The sequence below is a fragment of the Bubalus bubalis genome, chromosome 6, assembly GCF_019923935.1.
Source record: "Bubalus bubalis isolate 160015118507 breed Murrah chromosome 6, NDDB_SH_1, whole genome shotgun sequence".
In the NCBI taxonomy this organism is placed as follows: Eukaryota; Metazoa; Chordata; class Mammalia; order Artiodactyla; family Bovidae; genus Bubalus; species Bubalus bubalis.
Window position 1 is genome coordinate 99566968 of NC_059162.1, and position 24565 is coordinate 99591532.

Below are 24565 nucleotides of genomic sequence, written 5' to 3' on the forward strand. Positions count from 1 at the left end.
TCCTTGCTGATGGCCATGTGGCTGGTCCAGGGACCACATTTTGAGTAACAGGGTTATAAAAGATGGTTCTAAAATGCTTGGATTTTATTCTATGGGCAATGAGGATCCATAAAATAACTTTTTATGCTCTGGCTTGATTTTGGTTTTTAATCCAAGTAATTCTAGTCCATGGCATCAGGAAGGTTTATTATGAAAAGATAGTTACCCTGACCTATCCTTTCCCACATCTAGTTCCACTTCTCAGAGGCAACCACTTTTAGCTATTTTTTCCTGGTGTTTATACTCATAGCTCCACAATAGGCTTTTATCACCATCTCCTGATTTTAAACATTGTCTACTGACTTCCTATTATGATGCATAAGATTTACTGCACATTCTATACTTCCCTCCTTCCATTGGCCCTATTTCTATCATTATTTTTCAGCTTGTTACCTTTGTAACTTTAAGTAACATACTTTTCTTTAGTATGCCTTGATCCATGAAAGGTTTTAAATCAGAGACAGACAAAATAGACTTGCCTTTTTGAAAAAAAATACTCTGGATTTTGCAAGGAGAATTAAAGGGGTGAATATCTGAAGTCAAGGAGACAAGGTAGAAGGCAAGAAACTAAAATGTCCTGGACAGGGGCTGGTTGTGAAGTTGGAAAAGAATTAGACCTGAATGGAGGAGGAATCTTTAGAAGGTATGATGGACAAGACTTGATAACTAGTAACACTTGTTTATCTATACTGTCATTCAATAAGTATTTGTTCAGAAACCAAATGATTTCAAAAAATATTATGGAGAATCTCCTATGTTCTAGCCATGGTATGTCGTACAAAGAATATAATGGTGAGCAAACAGACCTGGCCTGATTGCTAGAGAGACACAGGGAATTGAGGGTGTCTCCCAGCTGTTTGACCTGATGCTATGCACCAAGGAAGGGAACCCAAGAAGACTGGGATTGAGGAGAGATGGTTCTTGCAGGAGTCATGTTGGACTGGAGGGACCTATGAGAACATTCACACAGTAGTTGAACACGGGTCTGCCTGGAGCTCAGGAGAAAGTCTGCAGGAATGAGTTTAGAAATCTTGATGGTCAGAGAGCTCATGAGAGTGGATGAGATCTTCTATGAAGAGTGAGTTTGAGGAGAGAAGAGGGTGGGGGGGGAACCCCAAAGGACACCTTTTTAAAATATGTTGGGATTTATTCTGTTCTAACACATACTTGGGCTTCCCTGGTAGCTCAGACGGTAAAGCGTCTGCCTACAATGTGGGAGACCCGGATTCGATCCCTGGGTTGGGAAGATCCCCTGGAGAAGGAAATGGCAACCCACTCCAGTAATCTTGCCTAGAAAATCCCATGGACTGAGGAGCCTGGTAGGCTACAGTCCATGGGGTCACAAAGAGTCGGACACGACTGAGCGACTTCACTTCACTTCAACACATACTTACTTATTAGAAGTCACTCAGTCACTACTTAGAAGTAGTTAAGATTGCCTCAACTACTAAGACAAGCCCTGTTAACATTTTGAGGATACCATCTCACCATTTTAAGAAGCAGATGGACTATGGAGAGCTCAAAAAAAAATCTAATCTACTGGCTTCCTCTGTGTCCTTTTAATCCACTGTCCACAGGACAGTAAATTTTCTCCTGAATTGGATTATATTGCTCCTGCCTAAAACCGTGCCATGGCCACCCACTCATTTCAAATAAGCATCATCATCCCCTTGAAACTTTTTAGAAATGCAGTATTCTGCTTTGCCCTCCAGACTCCTAAATCAAAAACTCTAAGAATGGGGCACAGCAATCTGTTTTAATAACCCCTCGAAGTGATTCTAATGCAAGCTGAAGTTTGAGAACCACTGTGTTAAGCTAAATGCTTCACACCTGCTGAACTTTATTAAGCGTTATTATTATCAGTATAGTGAGGGGTTAAGAGGAATCTGGAACCAGACTGCCTGGGTTTGAATTCTAGCTCTACCAGCTTCGTGATATTGAGCTTCATTTTCTTTGTCTCTATGATTGGGATAGTAATAGTTCCTACCTCTTGGAGTTGTTGTGGAATTAGATGAGTTATTATAGTGCGGTGCTTACTTAGAACAGTGACTGCCATGCAGTAAGCATCGTGTAAGGGCATCCTCACTTCACAGAGAAGGAAACCTATGCTGAGACGTGAAATGACCTGCCCAAGGTCTAGGAGAGTGGTATAACCAGGTTTTAATTCCCCGTAGTCTTCAATGGCCTCGCATACACTAGACTAGGTGCAGCCTCGCCCAAGCAAAGAGAGGTGGGTGTCTATGTTCCAGGCCTGTCGCCCTTCTGAGTCTGGCGCGCATCGCGGTCTAGTCCAAGGCTCTAGGACTCCGACTCGAATCGGGTTTGCCATCACGCGGTACTGCGGGCCGGGAAGTGGCTCCCCGCAGCCGCCCACCCGGCCAGCCGGCTGCAAAGCAGCCGAGGGACCGAACACTAGTAGGACTCGCGGGCAGCAGACACTGGCCGCCGCCCTAAGCGCCGCCCGCCGCCCTCTCACCCCGCGGCGGCTGCGGCGGCGGAAGCGGGGAGGCGGGCCGGCCGGGCCGGGGCGGGGCCGCGAGCGGCATGGAGGAGGCGGAGGCCGCGGTACTCCGGGCCGAGCTGTGCGGGCCCGAGTGGGGCTCGAACGGGGCCAGGGCTCCTTGAGATGTGAGTGTCTCTGGACGGGGGTCCAGGAGGGGTGGCGTGGCCCGGGCGGATCCCTCGACTGCTCGGGCGGCCCCGAGCCCCGGGAGGAAGAAAGCAAGGCCAGATCGGAGGGGGCGAGGGCCGAAGCGGATAGAGAATGGTGATGTTGGGGGTTCGCTGCCCTTTGCTCACCCGAGCACTAGGAAGGTCTGGGGCTTTGTTCTTTTAGGGACTGATGAGCCTGAGAGCCGATTATTTGGCCTCCACCCCCGGGACCGTGAGCAGTCCTGTCAGTTTCTCCAGCTACAGGGGAGTTTCCAGGTGTTCTGACCCCTTCGAAGGTTTCCTTTCCAGAGTAGTTGAGCTACTTTCTCTGGGTCACAGAGCATGGATGCCTGCAGGGAATAATTACTGGGAGGTCCTCCCTCATCTCCCAGAGAAAACATCAGAGTCTGGGAAGAACACCTTACCCCATGTGACCCTCTGGTCTCCTCAGATTGCTGCAGGCATGGGTTGGCCAGGACAGTGGTGACTCCCCCATACGACATGGACGACTGGAAGCCCAGCCCCCTCATCAAGCCCTTTGGGGCGCGAAAAAAGCGGAGCTGGTATCTTACCTGGAAGTATAAACTGACCAACCAGCGGGCCCTGCGGAGGTTCTGTCAGGTATAGAGGTGTCCCCAAACTCCCAGGGGCTCCCTCTCAGCTTTGCCCCCAGCCTAGACTATGGGCACGGGGCCTACCTTGGCTGGCCCCACCCCAGAAAGAGGCAGCAGCTTCCTAGAGGGGAAACCTCTTTGTCTCCTGTCCCTACCAGGTAGTGGTTCGGGCCCAGAGTTCTGGAATCAGAACCCAAGTACAACCCCCTAGGCTTCTGACAAAGCTGAAGTTGGATCAGGAAGGCTTTGCCCAGGGCACACACCTGTCAGACAGGCAGGGCTAGGACCCAGGTCTTCCAATTCCCCGTGTGGTTCTCTGGGACTGGCTCCATCTCTAGGAACTAATTGTGGAGGGGACCAAGGAACTCAAGGCCTCCAATGGAAGAATACAGGAGTTCTGGGTAGGGAACGCCCTGATGGAAGGGGAGGGCCTCTGAAGGAGGTGGTTATGAAACTGGACCCTGGTCTGGGGGAGTAGAACTGGTCATACAGAGAGAGGACAGGCAAACCCAGGTTCTCCCCATGTCATTGCTTCAGCCAGAGCCCTCACTTCAGGAAGACCCTCAGTGATCTGGAGGGGGTACCCCTCTTTATCATCCCCACCTCTCCCCTCAGACAGGAGCCGTGCTTTTCCTACTGGTGACCGTCATTGTCAACATCAAGTTGATCCTGGACACACGACGAGCTATCAGCGAGGCCAGTGAAGACCTGGAGCCAGAACAAGACTATGGTAGGGCCAGACTGAGGCTGGGATTGGTGGTGGAGGGAGGTCCCCTGGGATCCTAAGGCTGAAATGGCAGGCAGATCCCAGATTTTGCTGGAGGGACCATCTCCAAGACCTGTCACACCCCAACAGATGAGGCCCTGGGCCGATTGGAGCCTCCACGGCGCAGAGGCAGTGGTCCTCGACGTGTCCTGGATGTGGAGGTATACTCAAGCCGCAGCAAAGTGTATGTGGCAGTGGACGGCACCACGGTGAGTGGACTGGTGCCTAGTGTGAAGTATATGAAATATATCATATGTAGCAGGTATTATCAAAAGTGATAATTAATATTAGTAGGCAGTTACTTTATTGATTTATTTATTTTGTAACTACTTCCTGCTGCCTTCTTTGATCTTGGCCTTGGCCTGGACACTGGGAATCCAGAGGTAACCAGACCTGGCCTCTACTTTGAGGGGTTCAGTCAGATAAACTGTGATAGCTCCAGCATGAGGCAGAGATAGTCAAGGGCTCTAAAAGTCATAACAGCGGGGGCAGATTGTAGAAAGATGGGATCTCTTTTCATGGGAGAACTATGGAGACTTCCTGAAGAGCTGGGCTTCAAGCTGGGTCTGAAGAGAACTATGTGACCAGAGGCAGAGGAAGGAGGAGAGGTTTTGTTTCATGCAGCTGTTTCTGTAAGTGCCCATAAGACAGAGAGACCTCACATGCCAGAATGAAGCGTTTGTCCTTGTCTCCACTACTCTGCAGGTGCTGGAGGATGAGGCCCAGGAGCAGGGCCGGGGCATCCACGTCATCGTCCTCAACCAGGCCACGGTGAGGTTCTAAGGGTAGGGGACCTAGAGGGCCGTAGCTAAGCCCTCCTTGCTGGTGACACCAATTGACAGGAGCTGTGTCTCCTGCCAGGGCCATGTGATGGCAAAGCGAGTGTTTGACACCTATTCACCTCATGAGGATGAGGCCATGGTGCTGTTCCTCAACATGGTGGCACCTGGCCGAGTGCTCATCTGCACCGTCAAGGTCAGTGACTCGGCCTTGGCCCCATTCCCAGTGCCCCTAATGCAACTCTGCTTGTGGCCCTGGGTTCGTGCCCCTAATATGACAGAGTGGCAAAGGCTCTGGAGGAAGGTGACCAGGTTCCAATCCCAGACTTGTCAGTGGAGAGCACAACAGAGTCCCTACCCTTATGGAGTTTATACCCACAGGGCAAGATCAACAGAAAGCAGCCAGATAAATCTATAATGTCAGGAAACGATAACTTATATGAAGAAGAAAATTAAGCAAGGGAGACAGGGTGATGGAGTGTGTTTTAGAAAGGGAAGGCCTCTGTAAGGAAATGACCTGTGCACAGAAAGCTGGAAATAGTGAGAAGTGAGCCCTGTGAATATCTGGAGAAAGAGCATTCTAGATGGAAAGGCAAGCACAAAGACCCCTAATTGGAAAGGTGCTTGGCATGCTTGCAGAACAAGGCTGCCGGTGGAGCTGGAGCAGGATGGGGGAGGGCAGGGAGGTGGCAGGGGACAGAGGTGGGTACTGTGTGGGACCATGGTAACAACTGATTAGCCTGGTGACCTTGGGTGAGTCTCAGAATCTAAGCCTTCAGTTTTCTGGGATGTGATAATTCAATGAGCTGATTTAAGTAAAAGATTTTACATGGTGCTTGACCTGTAGTTAGTATTCCCTGAGGCCAGGTCTCCTGGAGCTGTGCCAGTCAGGTTGATCACCTTCTCTGGTCTCCTAGGACGAGGGCTCCTTCCACCTCAAGGACACCGCCAAGGCTCTGCTGAGGAGCCTAGGCAGCCAGGCTGGCCCTGCCCTGGGCTGGAGGGACACCTGGGCCTTCGTGGGACGAAAAGGAGGTGCCAGCACCATAGGCATCCACCCTGTAGTATTCAGGGCCTGGGAGGAGCAGAACTCCAGGAGATGGGGTGGGATAGGGGTCCGAGCAGAGCTGGTGCTGGTGGGCTGGATGAAGCTGGGCCAGGAGATGGGAAGAAGATCCAGCACTAGAGCCTGGATCTAGGGCCCCCATTGCCCCTCATTTCTGCCCCCTGCCAGGTCCTGTGCTCGGGGAGAAACATTCTAAGTCACCTGCCCTCTCCTCCTGGGGGGATCCAGTTCTGCTGAAGACAGATGTGCCGCTGAGCTCAGCTGAAGGTGGGGTCGTGGGGGCTGGGCTCCAGGGCAGTGTCTGGGCTGGGGGTGGGCATCTGGGTTCTCTTTACAGGGCTGCATTCTCAACTGCATGTCTGGTGTTCTCCAAACCACACTGGCCTCATTCTCCCATCCTGTTGACCTCATCTTTCCCCCCACCTCAGAGGCAGAGTGCCACTGGGCAGACACAGAGCTGAACCGTCGCCGCCGCCGCTTCTGCAGCAAAGTTGAGGGCTACGGGAGCGTGTGCAGCTGCAAGGACCCCACACCCATCGAGTTCAGCCCTGACCCAGTGAGTGGGGCTTTAGGCAGTGAGGCCCAGACTCTTCCCCAGCTAGGCAAGAGGCCCCAGGAAAGGTCCAGGTTGGGCTTTTCCTGCCCCAGCCTGGAGGGAACCAGGAGCTGATTTATACTGGGCTCTGAAAGATGGGGGATCCCGGTTGGAGGGAAGGAGCAGACCATGTGAGCAAAGGCCTAGAGATGGAGTTGAGCTGAGTGTGTGGAGGGGCCAAGACAGGGAAGCCCTCTGCCTTTTCCCTTGAGTCCCCCTCTCCCTCAAGACTCTTCCCCAGGTGGGGAATCCCAGTCTGAAGAGAAAACAAGGCAAGAGCTGAACACTCTTTCTCCCTCAGCTCCCAGACAACAAGGTCCTCAATGTGCCTGTGGCTGTCATTGCAGGCAACCGGCCCAATTACCTGTACAGGTGAGCCCGGGAGTGGGCTGTATCTAGCACCGAACAGGAGGTTGCTAGTGGTGGGAACCCCAGGCTCATGTATCTGCAGGAAGAATGCTTGAGGTGGGTGGAAAGGCAACAGATTCTGGGTCCATTCACCTATGTGGGTGAACATGGGGAGTTGGGGCCCATCTGTAAGTATAGAGGAGTCCTGATTTTGGGGGGACAAAGAGGTCTAATCCATCCCTGGGCTCCCCAGGATGCTGCGCTCTCTACTCTCAGCCCAGGGGGTGTCTCCCCAGATGATAACAGTTTTCATCGATGGCTACTATGAGGTGAGTGGGGCTTGGGGGCTTTGGACAGAGCAGAGTGTACGGTTGCAGGTACTGAGTAGCAATGATCACAGAGGCCTGGCAGGGGAGACAGCCCAGGCAAGGGCTGTGAAACATGCAGGGCTTGATGAGACAGAACCTGCGGAGGTGGGCAGGGGGTGGAGTTGAGGTGGGGGGCTCACATGATGGCGTGCCCCTTAGGAGCCGATGGACGTGGTGGCGCTGTTTGGTCTGAGGGGCATCCAGCACACTCCCATCAGCATCAAGAACGCCCGTGTGTCTCAGGTACCACCTGGGCAAGGATGGAAGGGGTGGACATCTGGCCCCACTGTCCACCCCAAAGCTCACGTGCCCTCTTCCTACTCCCCACCCAGCACTACAAGGCCAGCCTCACTGCCACTTTCAACCTGTTTCCGGTGAGTAGTAAGGACAAAACTCTTGGACCTAGATGGGGAAAGTGAGCATAAGTCTGGTCTTACCATATAGCAAGCTCTTCCTCTCTCTGGGCCTCATCCTCCTGATATGAAAAATAGGGGCAGTGCGGCCTGAGAAGTGGATGGAAGTGGGAGAGACATGGGATGAGAAAGCCCCCTAGGGCTCATGTTGTCCCCCACCCGCTTTAGGAAGCCAAGTTTGCTGTGGTTCTGGAAGAGGACCTGGACATTGCTGTGGATTTTTTCAGGTGAGAGGGATGCTCCTCCATGCAGCTCCAAGCTGCATGGGGCCTCTTTGCTTGACTGGGTCTCCAGGGAGGAAGCCCCCAACTCCAGTGGGGGCTCTTAGAAAGCTTTCTGGAGGAACCAGTCTCCAAAGTGGGGGGGAATGCCTAAGCAAAGGTAGGCTGGCCGGTGTTGGGGCAGCAGGAGAGAGCAGAAAGGATGAATGGAAACGGAAGGGATGAATGGGGTTTGAGGGGAAGGTGGAAGGAGGCATGACTCCTGAGTCCCATCTCCAGCTCTTCCAGCATCACTGTGTGACTGGGTTTGTCCTTGCCCCTCTCTGAACCCCTGGACCCTGCCTCTCAGTTTCCTGAGCCAATCCATCCACCTGCTGGAGGAGGACGACAGCTTGTACTGTATCTCTGCCTGGAATGACCAGGTAGGCTGAGCGGCCAGGGGTCAGCCGAGGGATGGGCAGAGGCCCCAGGCTAAGGCCCCCTCTCGTGGCCGCCTGTCCACAGGGCTATGAGCACACGGCAGAGGACCCAGCACTGCTGTACCGTGTGGAGACCATGCCTGGGCTGGGCTGGGTGCTCAGGAAGTCCTTGTACAAGGAGGAGCTTGAACCCAAGTGGCCCACACCAGAAAAGGTGCCCTGGCAGGGGAGGGTGGGCAGGCTTGGAATCCCCTGCCAGCTCAAACCTCTAAACTCCCAGTGTCTTCCACGCTGCCAGCTCTGGGACTGGGACATGTGGATGCGGATGCCAGAACAACGCCGAGGCCGAGAGTGCATTATCCCTGACGTGTCCCGATCCTACCACTTCGGCATCGTTGGCCTCAACATGAATGGCTACTTCCATGTGAGTGGGAGGCACGGGTGTTGGGGCGGGGAGTACAGTGTAGTAGATGGGGCAAGAACATGGGCTCAGCTGTGCCACTCACTAGCCAGTTAGCCTTGGGAAATTGTTAGTAACTGCCTTTTGCATTAGTTTCTTTATTTGAGAAAGGAGGATAAAAATACCACCTACCTCATAGGGTTGTGAGGCTTAAAGAAGTTAGTATGCGTAATATGCTTTGGACTGTAAACATTATATAAGGGTCAGCTGGTATTATTTTTATTATTGCTATTCTTAGCACTAGACTGTGGGTGTGGGGAGGGTATTTCTGCTGCCACGCACTCGTCCAGCCCTGCAAATTGTGCTCTCTCCTATCCTTATAAGTGCTGAGGCTGAAGCCTCAGCCTGAAGTGAACAGGGAGGGCCCCAGTCCCCACCCCTTCATGGCTGTGTCCAAAAGGCCACTCCCCAGTTATAGCCAGGGAGACCTTGAGAAAACCCAGTGTGAAGGAATGGACAGCTTCCACTTTGGAACCTCTTAGAAGCCAAGAGGCTTCTAAGGCTTCAGAGGCTGGTTACTATAAGACCCCCACTCATCTCTGAGAGGAACAGGGAGTGACCTCATTTCCCTCACCCTCAGCTCCTTAGTCATAAAGTTCCCTCCCTCCCAGTCCAACCTGTCGCTTTGCAGGCCTCATTCCCAGCATCTGTGGCCTTAGAACAGCAGTCCCAGGGAGAACCGCTGGAGACAAGGACTAGCTCAGGGGCCAGTAGCATGAGATGCCAGTGTGAACTGTCTGGCAATGGTGGAGCCAGATTAAAGCTCGTAGCATACTGCCGAGAGGATGGGGAAGACGAGGAAATTAGAGAGGCTTTTATAGGTCTAGGACTTCATTTGTGGGTCTTGTGGATATGTGGTGGGTCTGCAGCAGGTGTAGGCCAGCCAAGATAAGGCCCTGCTTCTTACCTTCACATCCATTCCAGGAGGCCTACTTCAAGAAGCACAAGTTCAACACGGTTCCAGGTGTCCAGCTCAGGAACGTGGACAGGTAGAGGCTGCGGACAGCAAAGGGGGGGTCTAGGAGTCTCGATAACCAGTACTTGACAGGCCCTTTCCACCCTGGGGCTTGTGTATGTACCCTAGCCCTGTTGCCCCCGACCCGCACGTGGTCCCTTGAGGGGCTACCCCTCCCCTGGACTGATTTCCGCCCCCCCAACTCAGTTCTTCCTCTCCTTCAGTCTGAAGAAGGATGCTTATGAAGTGGAAGTTCACAGGCTGCTCAGGTATGGCTGAGGGCAGTGAGGGATGTGTCAGGGAGTGAGGAGATGTCACATACTGGGAGTGATGGCCCCAGAGTTTGGAGTCCAGTGCAAAATGAAAACCAGGGTCCCTTGTTCAAAAATTATTAAGAAGTTCAAGATAGCCACAGTAGAGCATTAAAAGCAAGGGCCTGTGTGACACAGTCACGAGGTGGGCCTTGTCTTGGCCTTTCTCCCCCTCCCCCTGCTGCAGCGAAGCAGAGGTTCTGGACCACAGCAAGAACCCTTGTGAAGACTCTTTCCTGCCAGACACAGAGGGCCACACCTATGTGGCCTTTATCCGGATGGAGAAGGACGATGACTTCACCACCTGGACTCAGCTTGCCAAGGTGCTCCAATACCACACCTCCCCCAGGAATACCCCTCCCCAAGATACAGGGAGCCTTTCTGGACTCCTCTACTTCAGAACCTTCTCTTCATACTCTCAGAGCCTCTCTTCTAACCCCCGTCACAAATCCATAGTCTTGAAGATGCTGTCTCTTGCAAATTGAGAAGGCTGCTGAGGGGGGTGGCGCTGGGCCCTCGCCACAGCTCTCTGACCTATGCCCTTGTCGGCCCCCCTCCCCCACCCCCAGTGCCTCCGAATCTGGGACCTGGATGTGCGTGGCAACCACCGGGGCCTGTGGAGACTGTTTCGGAAGAAGAACCACTTCCTGGTGGTGGGGGTCCCAGCCTCCCCGTACTCGTGAGTGACCCTATCCTGTCCTGGGAAATGGAAGACTCATGGGATTAGGGGATGTAGCTAGTGACCGCTTCTCTGTCCACATTCCTATTCTCTTCTCAGGATGAAGAAGCCACCATCAATCACCCCAATTTTCTTGGAGTCACCCCCAAAGGAGGAGGGAGGCCCAGGAGCTGCAGAACAGACATGAGACCTCCTCCAGGAACCTGCAGGGCTGGGTACTGTGTACCCCCAGGCAGGCTAGCCCTTTACCCAATCCTGTAGGATTTTGTAGACACTGGCAGGGGCTGGGTCTGGTTTGTTTTTAACATGAGACTTAATTACTAACTCCCAAGGGAGGGTTCCTCTGCTCCAACACCCCTGTTCCTGAGTTGGAGGTCTATTTATTTACTTCCTTGTCGGGAAAGGGCAGGAGAGTACCTGGGAATCACTGGGATCCCTGGGCAGCCCATCCTGCCCTTTGCATACTCCCTCCTCCCAGGCCTGACTCAGAATCTAACATATTTATTGACTGTCCTGAGGACCTTGGAAACAGCTGAAGCCTGGAGGGCCTTGATTCTTTTTTTTTTTTTTTTGGACTGGGGTGCTGCCCTGAGGGTGGGGCAGGCTCTTACTCAGGAAACTGCTGTGCCCAACCCATGGACAGGCCCACCTGGGGCCCACCTGCTGATGCAGACTCACTCAGAGACCCTCAGACACTGAACCAGGCCTCTTCTCAGCCTCCTCTTTGTCCAGATTTCCAAAGCTGGATAAGGTGGTCATTGATTAAAAAAGGAGAAAAGCTCTGGGGATGTGTCTCATGACTGTGTGTGTATGAGAGAGAGACACACACACACACGGATGGGTGGGAGAGAGAATGGTCATGATAGATGGTGAGTTTTCTTTACTATCCTCCACAGGGTTATTTTCCACTTGGGCTTCCCTGTGGCTCAGCTGGTAAAGAATCCACCTCCAAAGTGGGAGACTTGGGTTCGATCCCTGGGTTGGGATGATCCCCTGGAGAAGGGAAAAGCTACCTACTCCAGTATTCTGGCCTAGAGAATTCCAGGGACTGTATAGTCCATGGGGTCACAAAGAGTCAGACACATCTGAGCGACTTTCACTAGTGCCATTTGGCCACCAGGGGATGCCTGAGTCTCAAACTCCAAGATTTTTACCTAAGGTCCACCCTAGAACAACTGAACCTGACCTTTGCCCCCTACTTGGGCCTGAACTCAGAGCAGCCACCCCACGCCCCGTTCCCACTGTTCAATTAACCATCCTACTGTTTCCTGCCGAGTTCGTCTGGGCCAGAGCACCTGTCCCCAGAAATGGAGCAAGAGAGAGCAAAATGGAATAGGTGGGGATGAGGAGGTGATGGGGAGCAGGTGAGGATAGTGCATGTGGGAAGGAAGTGGGCGAGACAGAGCTGAATGTCCCTCATGCAGGAAGTGAGGAGGGCACTGCAGATGGAGACGCAAGAACAAGGATGCCTGTGGCCCTTAGGGTACTTTGTATACAGATTCCGTATCTGAGCATTTTTCTGGGGAAAAGCTATCATTTTCATCAGATTCCTACCCAACCAGTGATCCAGAGATTAGGAAGATGTAAATCATGCAAGCCTGCCAGAAGATGGAAGAGATTATCCAGAGGAGTAGTTGATACAGCCCAAGGCATGACAACTGGGGAATCTGTGAAGGACTTAAGTTCATGAAAGTGTGTATAGGACAGTTTGAGAAGGGGTCTGCCTGCAGAGCCCTTGTAAAGTGAGCCGGATGAGCTCCTTATATGGAGCCTTTGGCCAAGGAGGCAGGAACTGGCAGGAACTCCGCCCTGTCACCAGCTCTCTGCCCCTGCCTCTCCCACTGGTGCCTGGAGCCCTGCTCAGTAATGGCAGGGACGGTATGTGGCTCCGACATTTCTCGCCACCGTGACGCCTTCACTGTTTGCCGGAGGTAGAGATAGTGTTCGAGGTGCCACAAAAGCCAGGTTGAGGAGCAGTTAACCCGTAATGAGGTGGACGAGGCCCGCCCAGGGCAAACAAATCCCTTGCAGCCTCTATGTATGCAACTGGGGGTGGGGCGGTATGAGGCATAGAAAGGTGGGATGGGTACCGAGTGCTTGCTCCACCTGCCCATTCCCCAGCAGACTCCTGATCTGGGCCTTGAAGACTAGCTCTCGGACCGTGTTGCACTGGCAAGATTGCAGTTCTTTCTTGGACTCAGGGCAAGTGATGGTTCTGGGTTGTCCTAGTAAAGCCTAGGAAGAAGGATCCAAGGGTCAAAGGGAGGCAAGGAGGCCTGGTTTGCCAGGCTGGGCTTGGCTTGGAGGTAGACACCACACCCTCTGGCCATGGCCTCCCACCTTAGTGCTCTTTCTTCTGCAGCAGTGATCAGATGGTTGTCTGGGATGTTGTGACTTAAAAGTGAATCATGCCACTATGTCAGCCAGGACCCCACCTGGCTCTGGAGTCAGATGGGCTGGACCCAAATCCAGGCCCAGCTTTTCATAGGAGGTTATGGGCCTGGAACAAGTCACTTGGACTCTCTAGGCCCAGTTTCTGGAACATGGGGTAGTTAAGACTAAATAAGAGATCAGATCTATAGAGCACTGGGTGACCAAGACAGAGAGTAAATGAAATTCTTTCTGATGTCCCCAAAGCAGGGACAGGTGTGGGGCTCTGCCTGCCTGGGAAGGGTAGGCAGCTTGGGTGCTCTGGTGGGGGCTTCTGGAGGGCTTCCCAGAACTTAAGGAATGACCCTCTTCCATCGCCCTGGCAGTATTTTTAGTCTCCCTGCCCCCTATTTGGGCACAAGCTTGTTATTTTCATAGTTTTCCAGTCCAGTGCCCCTACCCAGGAAGGGGTAGTTTCAGGCCAAAGTCCTCCCACATTATAGGGCTGCAGACTGGCCCAGCCCCTGCCACCTCCCTCAGTGACCTCTTGGGCATTCTTGTTAAGCTCCCTTCCAAGTCTGCAATCCAAATGAAGATGAGAAATAGCAGCCCGCCTCCATGCCACTTACCTTCTGCTGCCTTCCCAGGAGCCTCCGAGTCAACAACCCCACAGGCGTTTGAGGCCAGTGTAGACAAGTTTGAGGTCCCTCTCCCCAAGGATACACAGAGTCCAGATAAACATTTTAATGGGTTTATGAGTTCTGAAATGCCTTCTACACATCCGCTCTGTAACTGCTGGTTTTGTATATGCTCATGCTATGGTCTGTCTTTCTCTAATCCCCCCTGTGGAGTACTGGGATCCCCAAGAGCACCTCCCCGCCTTGCTCTGAGAGGGTAACGCGTGTTTAAGGGAGAGACTGGAGGAATGGGTAAGAGGATTGGCTACCTTAGGGGCTCTGGAATAGGAGGACCCCAAACCCACCAATAGAAGGAAATGTCAGGCTCCAGTTGAAGGGGGTGGTGTCCATTTGGCCCCGAGTCCAGAGGAACAAAGTTAGGTCAACTCCGGCCCAAGAGACACTGTTAGATCCTGTCCCCACCCCGATCATCGCCTCTTCACAGTTCTCATACGACAGCAGCAGCAGTGGAAGGAGAAGCCAGCTTATTCCAGATTGCAGTACAGATACATGGACACAATCATGGCAGCCAGCTGGTGGGAAAGGAACAGGGAGAGGTGAAGAGACGTATCGGGGTCCTTAAACTTTAGTCCCCTGTCCCACCAGACACTGATCATGAAGCTTTGTTAGAAGTCTGTCTCTTCCAGAGAGGCCTCAGAGGTGGGTCAAGCAGCCCTGAGCCAGGGTGGGGGATATCCTGCCCCAAGCTCCTCTCCTTACCTCCAAGCCCCCAATTCCGGCTGCCACACCACCCACAGTGACTGCATTGGTTCGGATGTCATACAGAAGCTGTTTGAAGCATCCCTTGGGGGAGGAGAGAGAGCATCTATAGTCAGGAGCTGCTCCCATTCTCATTCAGCACCCTGAGGCCATTAAAGCATCCCAACCTCCTAGGCCAGCCTTTACCTGTACACTCATGTTATGGGCGGTGACACTGTTGCAGGGTTCCACGAACGAGTTATTGACACTGTTATGGCAACAGTATGGGGGAAAGGTACCGTTCTTTCTTACATAGGGTGACCCCTCAAAATCTGTGTAGTTGGTGAAGCCACAGCACTTGAGCTGGAGATGAAGAGAAGATGATCAGAGAGGCCTTGCTTATTTCTCCCCACCCCCAAGTCTCCCTCAGCCCACCTTACCCCTGCCATGGTGGAGTTCCACACTTGAGTGAAGTCTTTTTGGGAACCGTACTCTTTTTTGATATTAGGCACCACCACCGCTGTCAGGATGTTCTCAGCCTGGGTGGGGAAGGCCAGTGTTTACAGCCTGGTGGGGCGGGTGTGGCCCCCTCTCAGGGCTTTGCCCAGTGGTACCCCTTTGCCCCATCCCTGTTCCTCACCAATGTAGTATACACTAAGGCGACCACAGCAGCTGCAACCTCAGCAATGAAGATGAGGAGGAGGATGAAGAAGAACTGAGGGGAGAACAGGCATCTGAGTTTTAGGGAGAGAGAGCCTCTCATGCCTTCCTTACCCTAACCGTGCTCTGCCCTCCCACCCCACCATGAAAACAAGGCAGGGGCCCCGTTTGCTGAGACCCTTGGAATCCAGAGCAGGGTTTGGGGATCCCCAGGGCCTAGTGTCAAGGGTGAGGGGACCCTGGGCTTTGGTTATGGGCCTGTGGAGCTGGGTTTGACACACCATCATGAGGGCACACTTGCTCTCAGTTTGGGCGCCGTAGCAGCCCAGGAAACCAAGAGCGAAGAGCACAGCACCAGCTGCGATGAGGAAGTAGCCCACGTTGACGAACTGCATGGCACTGGATGACATTGGCCCGAAGATCTTCATAAAGGATGGTCCATCAACCGACACCCAGATGCCCACTGCCAACAGGGCTGCACCACACAGCTGGGGACAGAGAGGCAGACTTTGAAACAGTGCTGCCAGGCAGCTCCCTATCACACAGCTCACTTAGGAAGATGGGAGATGAGAAAATTTCCCATTTATTGGGTATGGAGTCCAAAAACTCATCCTGTAGGGAGTTCTGACTCATCTTTAGAGCTAGAAAGATGGGAGCTGGGACATCTGCAGTCAGCAGCGGGCTGCACATCTAGGCAGATGTAAATGGGACCAGGGATTCCAGAAATAGCCACAGGGTGTGGGGGAGGGGCAAAGCTTTCCCTTACCACTGCCAGGGTCCTGCCACATAGCTTGAAGTGCAAACAAGCAGGTGAACACCTGCCCCGCTGCCCCCCCCCCCACCCCCCACCCCCAGCCAGCAGCCACCTCCCCCCATTTCGCTTCTGGGTTATAGGTGCCTGGAACACCTCGGTTCTCTGATAGGCAGAAAGAGGAGGGTGGTAGCATTGAGCAGGTTCAACAGTCACTATAGCAACAGAGGTGTGGCTGAGGTTTACATCTGCTTCCAACCTTGGAGAGGGCAATGGTAAGAAGGGACACCTACCCTAAGGCCCCCCATTTGGGCCCCTTCCAGGACCAGCTTAGACCTCTCTTTGCCACACAAGTGGAAATTGAGGCACCAGAGATGGAGTATAGCCAGAGCTCTGAGAGGCTCTACCCCACCTCAGAGGTGATCCTGAGGCCAAGACTGGAAAGGAGGGCCCTGCCCAGTTCCCAGCTCTTAGAGCAAAGCCTCGCTGACCCAGTGCTTCAGTGGATGAATCAGCCTGACACCACCCAGGTGTCCAGTCCCCACTTTCCGGCTATGGAAACTGAGGCTGGAACCAAAAACGAGGTGGCAGGTTGTGGGTGATCCCAGGCATGTTTGCCCAAGGACACAAGGCTGGGCTTCTAGCCTGTGGGGTCAGATTTCAAGGAGTCAGAGGCCAGCCCTGCCCAGTCTGGCAAGGCCTGGGCAACAGAGGCCAGAAACCAAACAGGATTTGCCTTTAACCCCCTCGGGCCAGAACCTCTGTGCTCCAGATCCCTGCAATCCTGCTACCTTCTTCAGATACAGGGATAAAAGCTAATTCCCTGAAAGGAGAAGAAGCCCAAGGCACAGGCCACACCATCATCCGAGACTGTCCTCACCCCTAGCCCAATTCCTCCAAATTCACCTACACTTCATGTCTCCACTTCCTCATCCTTTGCTCACTCTCACCCAGTCTCCTGTGGCTTTGAGGTCTCTGGTGACAACCTGTGCTCAGCCATGGGTGTATCCTCCTTGACTTTCTGACACCTTGCTCTCCTGCTTTGCTTCCTTATGCTCTTTCTCTATTTGCTTCCTGGTAGCCTTTCCTCGGAGAAGGCAATGGCACCCCACTCCAGGACTCTTGCCTGGAAAATCCCATGGATGGAGGAGCCTGGTAGGCTGCAGTCTATGGGGTCGCTAGGAGTCGGACATGACTGAGCGATTTCACTTTCCCTTTTCACTTTCATGCATTGGAAAAGGAAATGGCAACCCACTCCAGTGTTCTTGCCTGGAGAATCCCAGGTACGGGGGAGCCTGGTGGGCTACCGTCTCTGGGGTCGCACAGAGTCGGACATGACTGAAGCGACTTAGCAGCAGCAGCAGCAGCCTTTCTCTGTTTATCCCTTACAAATTGAGTTTCCTGGAGTTCACTCTCCCTGTGTGTGCTCACCCTGCCCATGGCTTCAATGACCACCTACGGGCACATGCCTTCCAAATATCCTGAGCTGCAAGTCCACTGGGTACATGGCTGCTGGTGAAGTACCCACCAGGTTTGCTCTCAGCAGAGAGGAGATGTGGTCATCATCTCCAAGACCTCTGTCTTGCTTGCCCCTTCATCCATCCTCAGCCACCATCCAAGGGCGTTGTCCTTTGTCCATGTTGTCTATTTCTCCCCAATTTTACCACCATCTCCAGATTCATGCCTCATTGCTCAGCTTCCTCAAACATGCCCTATATAGTCTGTTCCTGGTTTTCTGAACAATATCTGATTTCATTGCCTCTGGGCCTTTTTGCATGCTTTACCAACCCCCTCACTACGTGCAAATTCCTAGCCTCAGCTATTTCCTTCTAGAAGTCTTCTCTGACTAGGCAGGGTTCAAGCCCCTCCAATGCACCCTGTGATCAGACCACACATACTGTGGAAAACTGGTTGCCTATCTGGCCTGTTGGACCCGAGATCCCTGAGGGCACAGAGTCTTAGGCAGTGTTTGTTGAAAAAATACAACAAATTCCTCTTGCAGCTGAAACTCTTACTCCCATATCTCTGGACCTTCTCGGCTTTTGACTCCCCACCATACACAGGCCACTGAATTTCCTTCCATGCTAGGTGATCTTGGGCAAACCCCTGCCCCTCCCTGAGGCCCCAGCCTGTTAGCCTACCCTGCCCTGCTCTAAACCTGAAACTTCCTGGAAGGAGAGGATGCCCCTAAACTTCTCCACCCCAAGTTGTGTAGCAGCTAGTTTGCTCCTGGAGCCAAGACTCAGTCTTCGGGGAGACTTCCACATCTCATCATCAGGGGAAACTTTCAGGAAGAGTGGACATAGCAATCTCTTATTCCCCAGTTGGGGCTCTACTCAGGTTAAGACCCACTCCTGTAGGGAACCCTAAAGAACCCATAACCCCCATACTTACAAAGATGAGCATATTGAAGAGGATCATCATGACCTTAATGAAGTTGAAGCACCCCATGGTGGCTCCTGGGAGGCAGACATGTGGGAATTAGGATCTCGCTCCTTGACCGCCTCCCCCAGCCTGGACTGACATATCAGACTCCAGCATCCTGGACTCACATAATTACCAAGTTTCTCCTGCCTCTGGACTCTGTTGTCTCTGGACTCTGACGCGTCAGGACTTTCCCCAGTTCCCATCCTGATACCCCTAACCCTCTGTACTGCCCAGGCCCTCTACTAACACCTGACACTTTGAAATTCTAACATCCCATGTGCGTCCATCCCACAGGCACCCCGAGCCTGATTCCCCCACTTCAGGGTCACTCCATGTCCTTACCTGGCTCCTGCTTATCCTGGACTTTCCACGCCCCCCACCCCAAACCAATCCTAGACTCTTCCAGGACCCTCCCCGTGACCTTCCAGCTCCCCAAACCTGTTTCCAGATTGCTTTCTTTTCACAGGAGAGTCTCTATCCTATGCCATCACCTGGTCAGGGGTCCTGGTAGTAAGTTCTGTAAGAGGGATCTGCTGAGGCTTCAGAGAGGACCACAGCTCCGGGAGAACTGCCACTGAGTGGACAAGCGGGAGACAGCGCTGGCTCTCACGGCACTGCTCACCTGTGGGCGGGGCAGGAGCTTTAAAGGCTCCTTCTCTCCGCCCACCCCCGCCCCACCCCCGCACCCTGTCGACCTGCCCCTGCTGCCCCCTGCGGCTTGCCGCTCCCTCCCCACAGCCCCAGCAGCCTCTGGCCTCCGCCTGGCAACCCAACCACAGCAACGCCCTCCTGATCTGAGTAAGACAGCTGTCTGAGGCTGAGGTGAGCGCCCCCCAGAACCGTGTGCCTTCCACAGCAAGGCACAGCTGCTTCCTAACCTGCACCTGCCGAGAGGGCCGGACACATCCCACATGCTCGCAGGTACACACACCTGCCCAAGCTGTATATTCACACCCACATACACACATCAACTCCTCCTAGTGCTCTCGAATGCACACTTGCACAGGCACACACACCTGTGAACTCTGTGTGGGCTGACTCCTAGAGATAATCCAGAGCAACATCTGAGGTGCATACTGAAACTCATACACACACACACACACACACACTCATGCAGGCATGCCCACACATGCTTTCAAGGAAGTGACCCAGGCTTGGCATTTTCTTCCCCTCCTCTGAGAGGCAAACAAACAACTCTTCCTCTTTCTCCCTCCACGAAACTTCAACCCATCTTTTCCCTCCCTGAGTCTTTCCTCCGTCTCCTCCCTCCCCACACTTTTTCTCTCCTAAGTCCTCTCAGCATTCTGTATACACCCCTCCATTCCTGCCAGCAGAGGGCACCATGGTCTCACAAAAGCGCTGCCCTCCCCTGAAAGTTCTGCAGCTCTGTTATACCCATCTTCACGAGTCCTTTCCCGGCTGCTGATGTTGAGCCGCTGGGAAAGTTCTGGCTTTTAAGTCACTCAAGCCAAGTGCTCCAATCCTGGTTCTGTTGCTTATTAGCTGTGTGACCCTGGGGGCATTTCTTAGACTTGAGTTTGAGCCTCTATTTCCTGGTCTGTATAACAGAATAGTTACAGGGTTTTAAGATGAGATTAAAAATGAGATTTTTCTTCCCATTCTGGGACATAAGCGAATGACCACAGAGTGAAAAGTTCAGAACAAGGAGAGTCACAGCCAGAGGGGGTGTGGGGTGGAAGATTTTTAATTTGTTTTTATAATGGGAGGAGGCAGCTGAAGAGACAGGAAAGAGAGGAAGGCTGTTAACATGAATATTTGTACAGATCATGTTTTCAATGTGTAACTTATATCGTAGGCTTTTTTTTTTACCTTTCACAATAATCCTATAAGATTCTCTTTTCATCTGCTTTTTCAATATAGGGAAAGAGAGATACAGAAAGTTAAGTGCACATTTCTGAATGAATGAATGAATGCAGAATGTGCTGTGTGGTCAGTTGCTCAGTTGTATCCAACTGTTTGTGACCCCCTGGGTTGTAGCCCACTGGGCTCCTCTGTCCTTGGGATTCTCCAGGCAAGAATACTGGAGTGGGTTGCCATTTCCTCCTCCAGGGGATCTTCCCAGCCCAGGGATTGAACCCAGTGTCTCCTGCAATAACAGGCGGATTCTTTACGACTGAGCCACTTGGGAAGCTTTGACTGCAGAATAGTAGGAGTTAAATGTCTGGGCTTTGGACCTTGGCCATCCCAGATTTGAATCCTTGCCTGCCTCTAGTTGTGTGACTTCACTCAGCTAAGCCTCGGTTTCCTTGTACAGTCGATTTTCATTGTTCGTGGATTTCACATCTGTGAATTTACCCACTCATAAAATGACCTGTAAGTCCTGAGCACACTCACGGCATTTTAGCGGTCATTCATGTACACGTGTAGAGCAGCAAAAAAATTCATGTTGTCCAACACGCTTGTTCTCAGATGAGGTTGAACAAGGGGATGCTCTGCTTTCTTGTTTTGGCTCTCATAAACAAGTGTTCTTTTTGTGGCCTACTTATTGTCTGTCACTTTTTTGCCCTTATGTGCTTTTTGTTGGTGATTTTGCTATTAAATACCCCCCTCTAGCATAATACTGAAGTGCTCTTTAGTGTTCCTAAGTACAAGAAGACTGTCATGTGCCTTGTGAAGAAAATACTTGTGTTGGATAAACTTTATTCAGGTACATGTTATAGTGCTATTGGCTATGAGTTCAATGTTAATGACATCAATATATTTTAAATGAAGCACCTTTAATAGAAACACACATAAATTAGGTTATTGGTGAGTTGACAAGATATTGTGACCAGAGCTTGGTATGAATCTAATCCTGTATTTCTCCTGAAAGCATTGGCTAAATATTTGCTAATACCATGATTGTAGTGACTTTATTGGAACATAACTACCACGAATAATGAAATTAGAAGATGCTTGCTCCTTGGAAGAAAAATTATGACCAACCTAGACAGCATATTAAAAAGCAGAGACATTGCTTTGTCAACAAAGGTCTGTCTAGTCAAAGCTATGGCTTTTACATAAGTCATGTGTGGATGTGAGAGTTGGACTATAAAGAAAGCTGAGCACCGAAGAATTAATGCTTTTGAACTGTGGTGTTGGAGAAGACTCTTGAGAGTCCCTTGGACTACAAGGAGATCCAACCAGTCCATCCTAAAGGAAATCAGTCCTGAATATTCATTGGAAGTACTGATGCTAAAGCTGAAACTCCAATAATTTGGCCATCTGATGCAAAGAACTGACTCATTGGAAAAGACCCTGCTGCTGGGAAAGATTGAAGGCAGGAGGAGAAGGGGATGACAGAGGATGAGATGGTTGGATGGCATCACTGACTCAATGGACATGAGTTTGAGTGAACTCTGGGAGTTGGTGATGGACGGGGAGGCCTGGCGCGCTGCAGTTCATGGAGTCACAAAGAGTCGGACACGACTGAGCAACTGAACTGAACTGAACCACAAATAATGATAATGGACTGTATGTGAAATAGGAATAATGATAGAATCTCCTTGTTGTGGGGTTGTTGTGGGATTAGATGAGGTAATGTTTGTGAAGGACTTGGCACCATATTTGGCACATAGTAAGTGCTCAGTAAACAATGTTAATATTATTAACATTGGATGAGTGAAAAGGTGAGGGAGTGAATTTTTTACTCAGAGTTCCTTTCCCAAGGGGCTAAACTGAAGTTTTCTGTCTCTGAGGCTGGATCCCTGGAGGGAATTGTGATGGAGTCAAACCCTTAGGGAGGGGCTGGGCACCAGGCTCTGTAATAAAGAGCATCACCCCTACACAAGCTCTGTATGTCACAGAGGCCACGTTGCCCTGGCCAGTAGCACCATCAGGCACCTTACAGAAGCTCACTGCACCCATGGGGCCTTCTCAGCTTGTCCGTGCCCCTCGGCCCCGGGGCTTAATTTCCCCTTACCGCCGGCCAGGCATGGGTTGGCCTCGGCCCCGCTTTCCCACGATGTTCAAGTGTAGCCACAGAAGGTACCGGCAGAAACGGCAAGGCCCAGCTGGCACCAATGTAACCACCAATCTTGCCAGTGTGGCCACGGATATCAACAATACCCAAACTGCCACCACCAGGGTGTTGATCCTTGCACTGCAAGGTAGGCTGAGGGCCTGAGCCCAGGTGGGGTGGGGTGGGGTGGGGGAGGAGAACAGGGCCACTGAAGTCCTACCCACGTGAGCCCTGTGCAGGCACTCTAGCACCCCAGAGTCTGAACGCCATAATGGAGGAGGACGTGTTAGCTGAAGTGGACGGCTTGGGGAAATGGGCGAGTCTAAGAGCAGTGGAGCTTCCTCACACTCTTTTCCTCTCCCTTCTCTCCTCAGTTCTCAGACACCTCTGTCAACCTGGCAGCTTTCTGATCCTCTGAAACATCCAGAAACTAGTCCAGAAGCTTGGCTGGCTCCGGACCTTCATCTCCTCAGGGCCACGAGTGGTGAATAGCAGACAAATACAGTCCTTTCTGCTCCAACTGCTTTCCTCCACTCCCAGGTGCTTCCAGCTGACTATGGAGGGTATGAGGGCAGGGCTAGGGCTGAATGCTCCCAGGGACAGGCTTCAGCAGCAGCAGCAGGCATCACAGGAAGACATTGGAAGGACAGAACAAGGTCAGCAACACATACCATCTTTGGCCTCAGCTTTTGCTCTGGCCTGTGAGGTAGGGGTCCTTCCTGCCTTGCACTCCCATCAGAACAGGGAAAAGGGTCTCCGTAGACATATTGGAAGGCATAGGGACCTGGGTCACTGGGGAGAAGGGTAGAGGGATAAATCAGAAAAAGATGGTATGAAAGACAGACTGCACTGCTCCAGTGTAATGAGTGTCTGAGTGTGAGATGTATGTGCCTCTGTGTGCCTGTGAGGGTTAGTGTGAGTGAGACAGAGAGAATGGAGTTTGAAGCAGACATAGCTGAGTGTGCCTTTGCGATGAGTGTGTCTCTGTGGCCAGCTGTGTGTCAAGGTGTGTGTGTGTGAGGGTATGAATGGGCCAGGGAGGCAGACATCTGCTCCACCAGGAGAGGGATGGGGTCACCCGGAAGTAGGAAAGGGTTAGCTTCCAAGGGGGTGCACCACCCTCAGCCCCCACAGCCCTTCTCTGAGGTCGGTGTTTTCCCGGACTAACAGCTGAGCTGGGGCGTTTGGGGGTGGGGCGAGACTGAGTTAGCATCCAGGAAGGGGGAGGGTGCTAAGCACTCAGGCCTGGGGATTTTCCATTTGGATTTCTGCGTGTGCGCCCATGTGTCATCGGGTGTAACTGGGTTTCTGTGGGGTGTGTCTCCGTGGAGTTTGTGTCTCAGAGGCAGGAAACACTGTGAGGGACTGTCTGTCATGTGTCACTTCATGCACAAGTGAGTGAGTGTCCCAGTGTCCCGAGGTCTGGCTCCAGTTCCAGGAGGGCGGGGGTGGGAGTGGACTGAGAGACCTCTGGCCTGACCCCCTGGGAAGCCTGTGAGGAGAAAATGAATTGTGTCTGCTTTCCTCCACTCTAAGGCTTGCCAGAGACCGGGACCTGAGAGGAGGAGCGGGGCAGAGAATTCACTGACACATCGTGCCCAGACTGCACTGGTGGAGGATGAGGCTTCTCAGGGTTTGGGGGAAGGTGCTGAACCCCCAGTCAGAGCCGGAGGCTGACTAGCTAGTGCCCAAAGCCTGCAAGGATGCCCACACATATAAAGACATGTGACACAGTCCAGGAACACATGCAGACATATAAACACAACTGATACTCACAGATAAACAATGTAACAAATTCACACTTGCATGCAAGTACATGCCAAGTACACCCCTATAAATAGATGTATGTACTGACACAAATACATATAAACCTTCCCACCTGAGACAGGTAACAACACACACACATGCCTACAAATGAGCACACACACGCAAACATGCATGCACCTGGTTACAGCACACGAGCATATAGACTGAAACCTGCAATCCTGCTCATGCCAACACAGGCACACACTCATGCAAACACACTCAGCAGACTTCCCTGCCCCTGTGGCCCTGGGACCCAGAAGCCTCCCTTCCCCTATGTGAGAGAGTGCGTGTATGGGGGTGTGTGTGTGCTGCCCACACTTGTGTCTATGTGTATCTGGGGCTGTGAGATTGTGTGTGGATGTGTGTGTGTGCGCGCACGCGTGTATGTGTGTGTGTGAGAGAGAGAGGGGGTTGCTTAGCTGTGGGAACCCGATGACATCATCTCTTCTGGCTATTTTTAGCTTCCTCTGCAATGACGGCTCCTTCACTGCCCCTCCCCCACCAGGTTCCCAACTCTCCTTCCCCTTCA

General features: G+C 52.4%; 3 protein-coding genes across 5 annotated transcripts; 2 read left to right on the top strand and 1 right to left on the bottom strand.

The window, feature by feature from the left end:
• Positions 1 to 2510: 2510 nt before the first annotated feature.
• Positions 2511 to 11471, top strand: POMGNT1 (protein O-linked mannose N-acetylglucosaminyltransferase 1 (beta 1,2-)). Of its 3 annotated transcripts, XM_006052531.4 has the most exons (22): positions 2511 to 2667; positions 3143 to 3312; positions 3921 to 4035; positions 4162 to 4280; positions 4777 to 4842; positions 4933 to 5046; positions 5768 to 5885; positions 6085 to 6183; positions 6345 to 6472; positions 6813 to 6883; positions 7113 to 7188; positions 7387 to 7470; positions 7560 to 7601; positions 7809 to 7867; positions 8211 to 8283; positions 8366 to 8494; positions 8579 to 8704; positions 9665 to 9729; positions 9920 to 9964; positions 10194 to 10329; positions 10576 to 10685; positions 10785 to 11471. In XM_006052531.4, exons 2-22 carry the CDS (start codon positions 3193 to 3195, stop codon positions 10870 to 10872), a joined length of 1983 nt encoding a protein of 660 aa, XP_006052593.1. In that variant the 5' UTR covers positions 2511 to 2667; positions 3143 to 3192; the 3' UTR covers positions 10873 to 11471. The 3 variants fall into 3 exon arrangements, with proteins under 3 accessions (XP_006052593.1, XP_006052594.1, XP_025144603.1); XM_006052532.4 differs by lacking the exon at positions 9920 to 9964; XM_025288818.3 differs by lacking the exon at positions 4933 to 5046.
• A 2321-nt stretch (positions 11472 to 13792) lies between these two features.
• Positions 13793 to 18891, bottom strand: TSPAN1 (tetraspanin 1). The gene is made up of 8 exons (XM_006052535.3): positions 18761 to 18891; positions 18237 to 18301; positions 15373 to 15579; positions 15072 to 15146; positions 14872 to 14970; positions 14639 to 14794; positions 14453 to 14536; positions 13793 to 14265 (listed from the first exon to the last, which is right to left on the bottom strand). Exons 2-8 carry the CDS (start codon positions 18291 to 18293, stop codon positions 14218 to 14220), a joined length of 726 nt encoding a protein of 241 aa, XP_006052597.3. The 5' UTR covers positions 18294 to 18301; positions 18761 to 18891; the 3' UTR covers positions 13793 to 14217.
• Positions 18892 to 22134: 3243 nt separating this feature from the next.
• P3R3URF (PIK3R3 upstream open reading frame) lies at positions 22135 to 22750 on the top strand. Its single transcript, XM_025288822.3, has 2 exons — positions 22135 to 22378; positions 22605 to 22750. Exons 1-2 carry the CDS (start codon positions 22135 to 22137, stop codon positions 22646 to 22648), a joined length of 288 nt encoding a protein of 95 aa, XP_025144607.2. The 3' UTR covers positions 22649 to 22750.
• The last annotated feature ends 1815 nt before the right edge of the window (positions 22751 to 24565 follow it).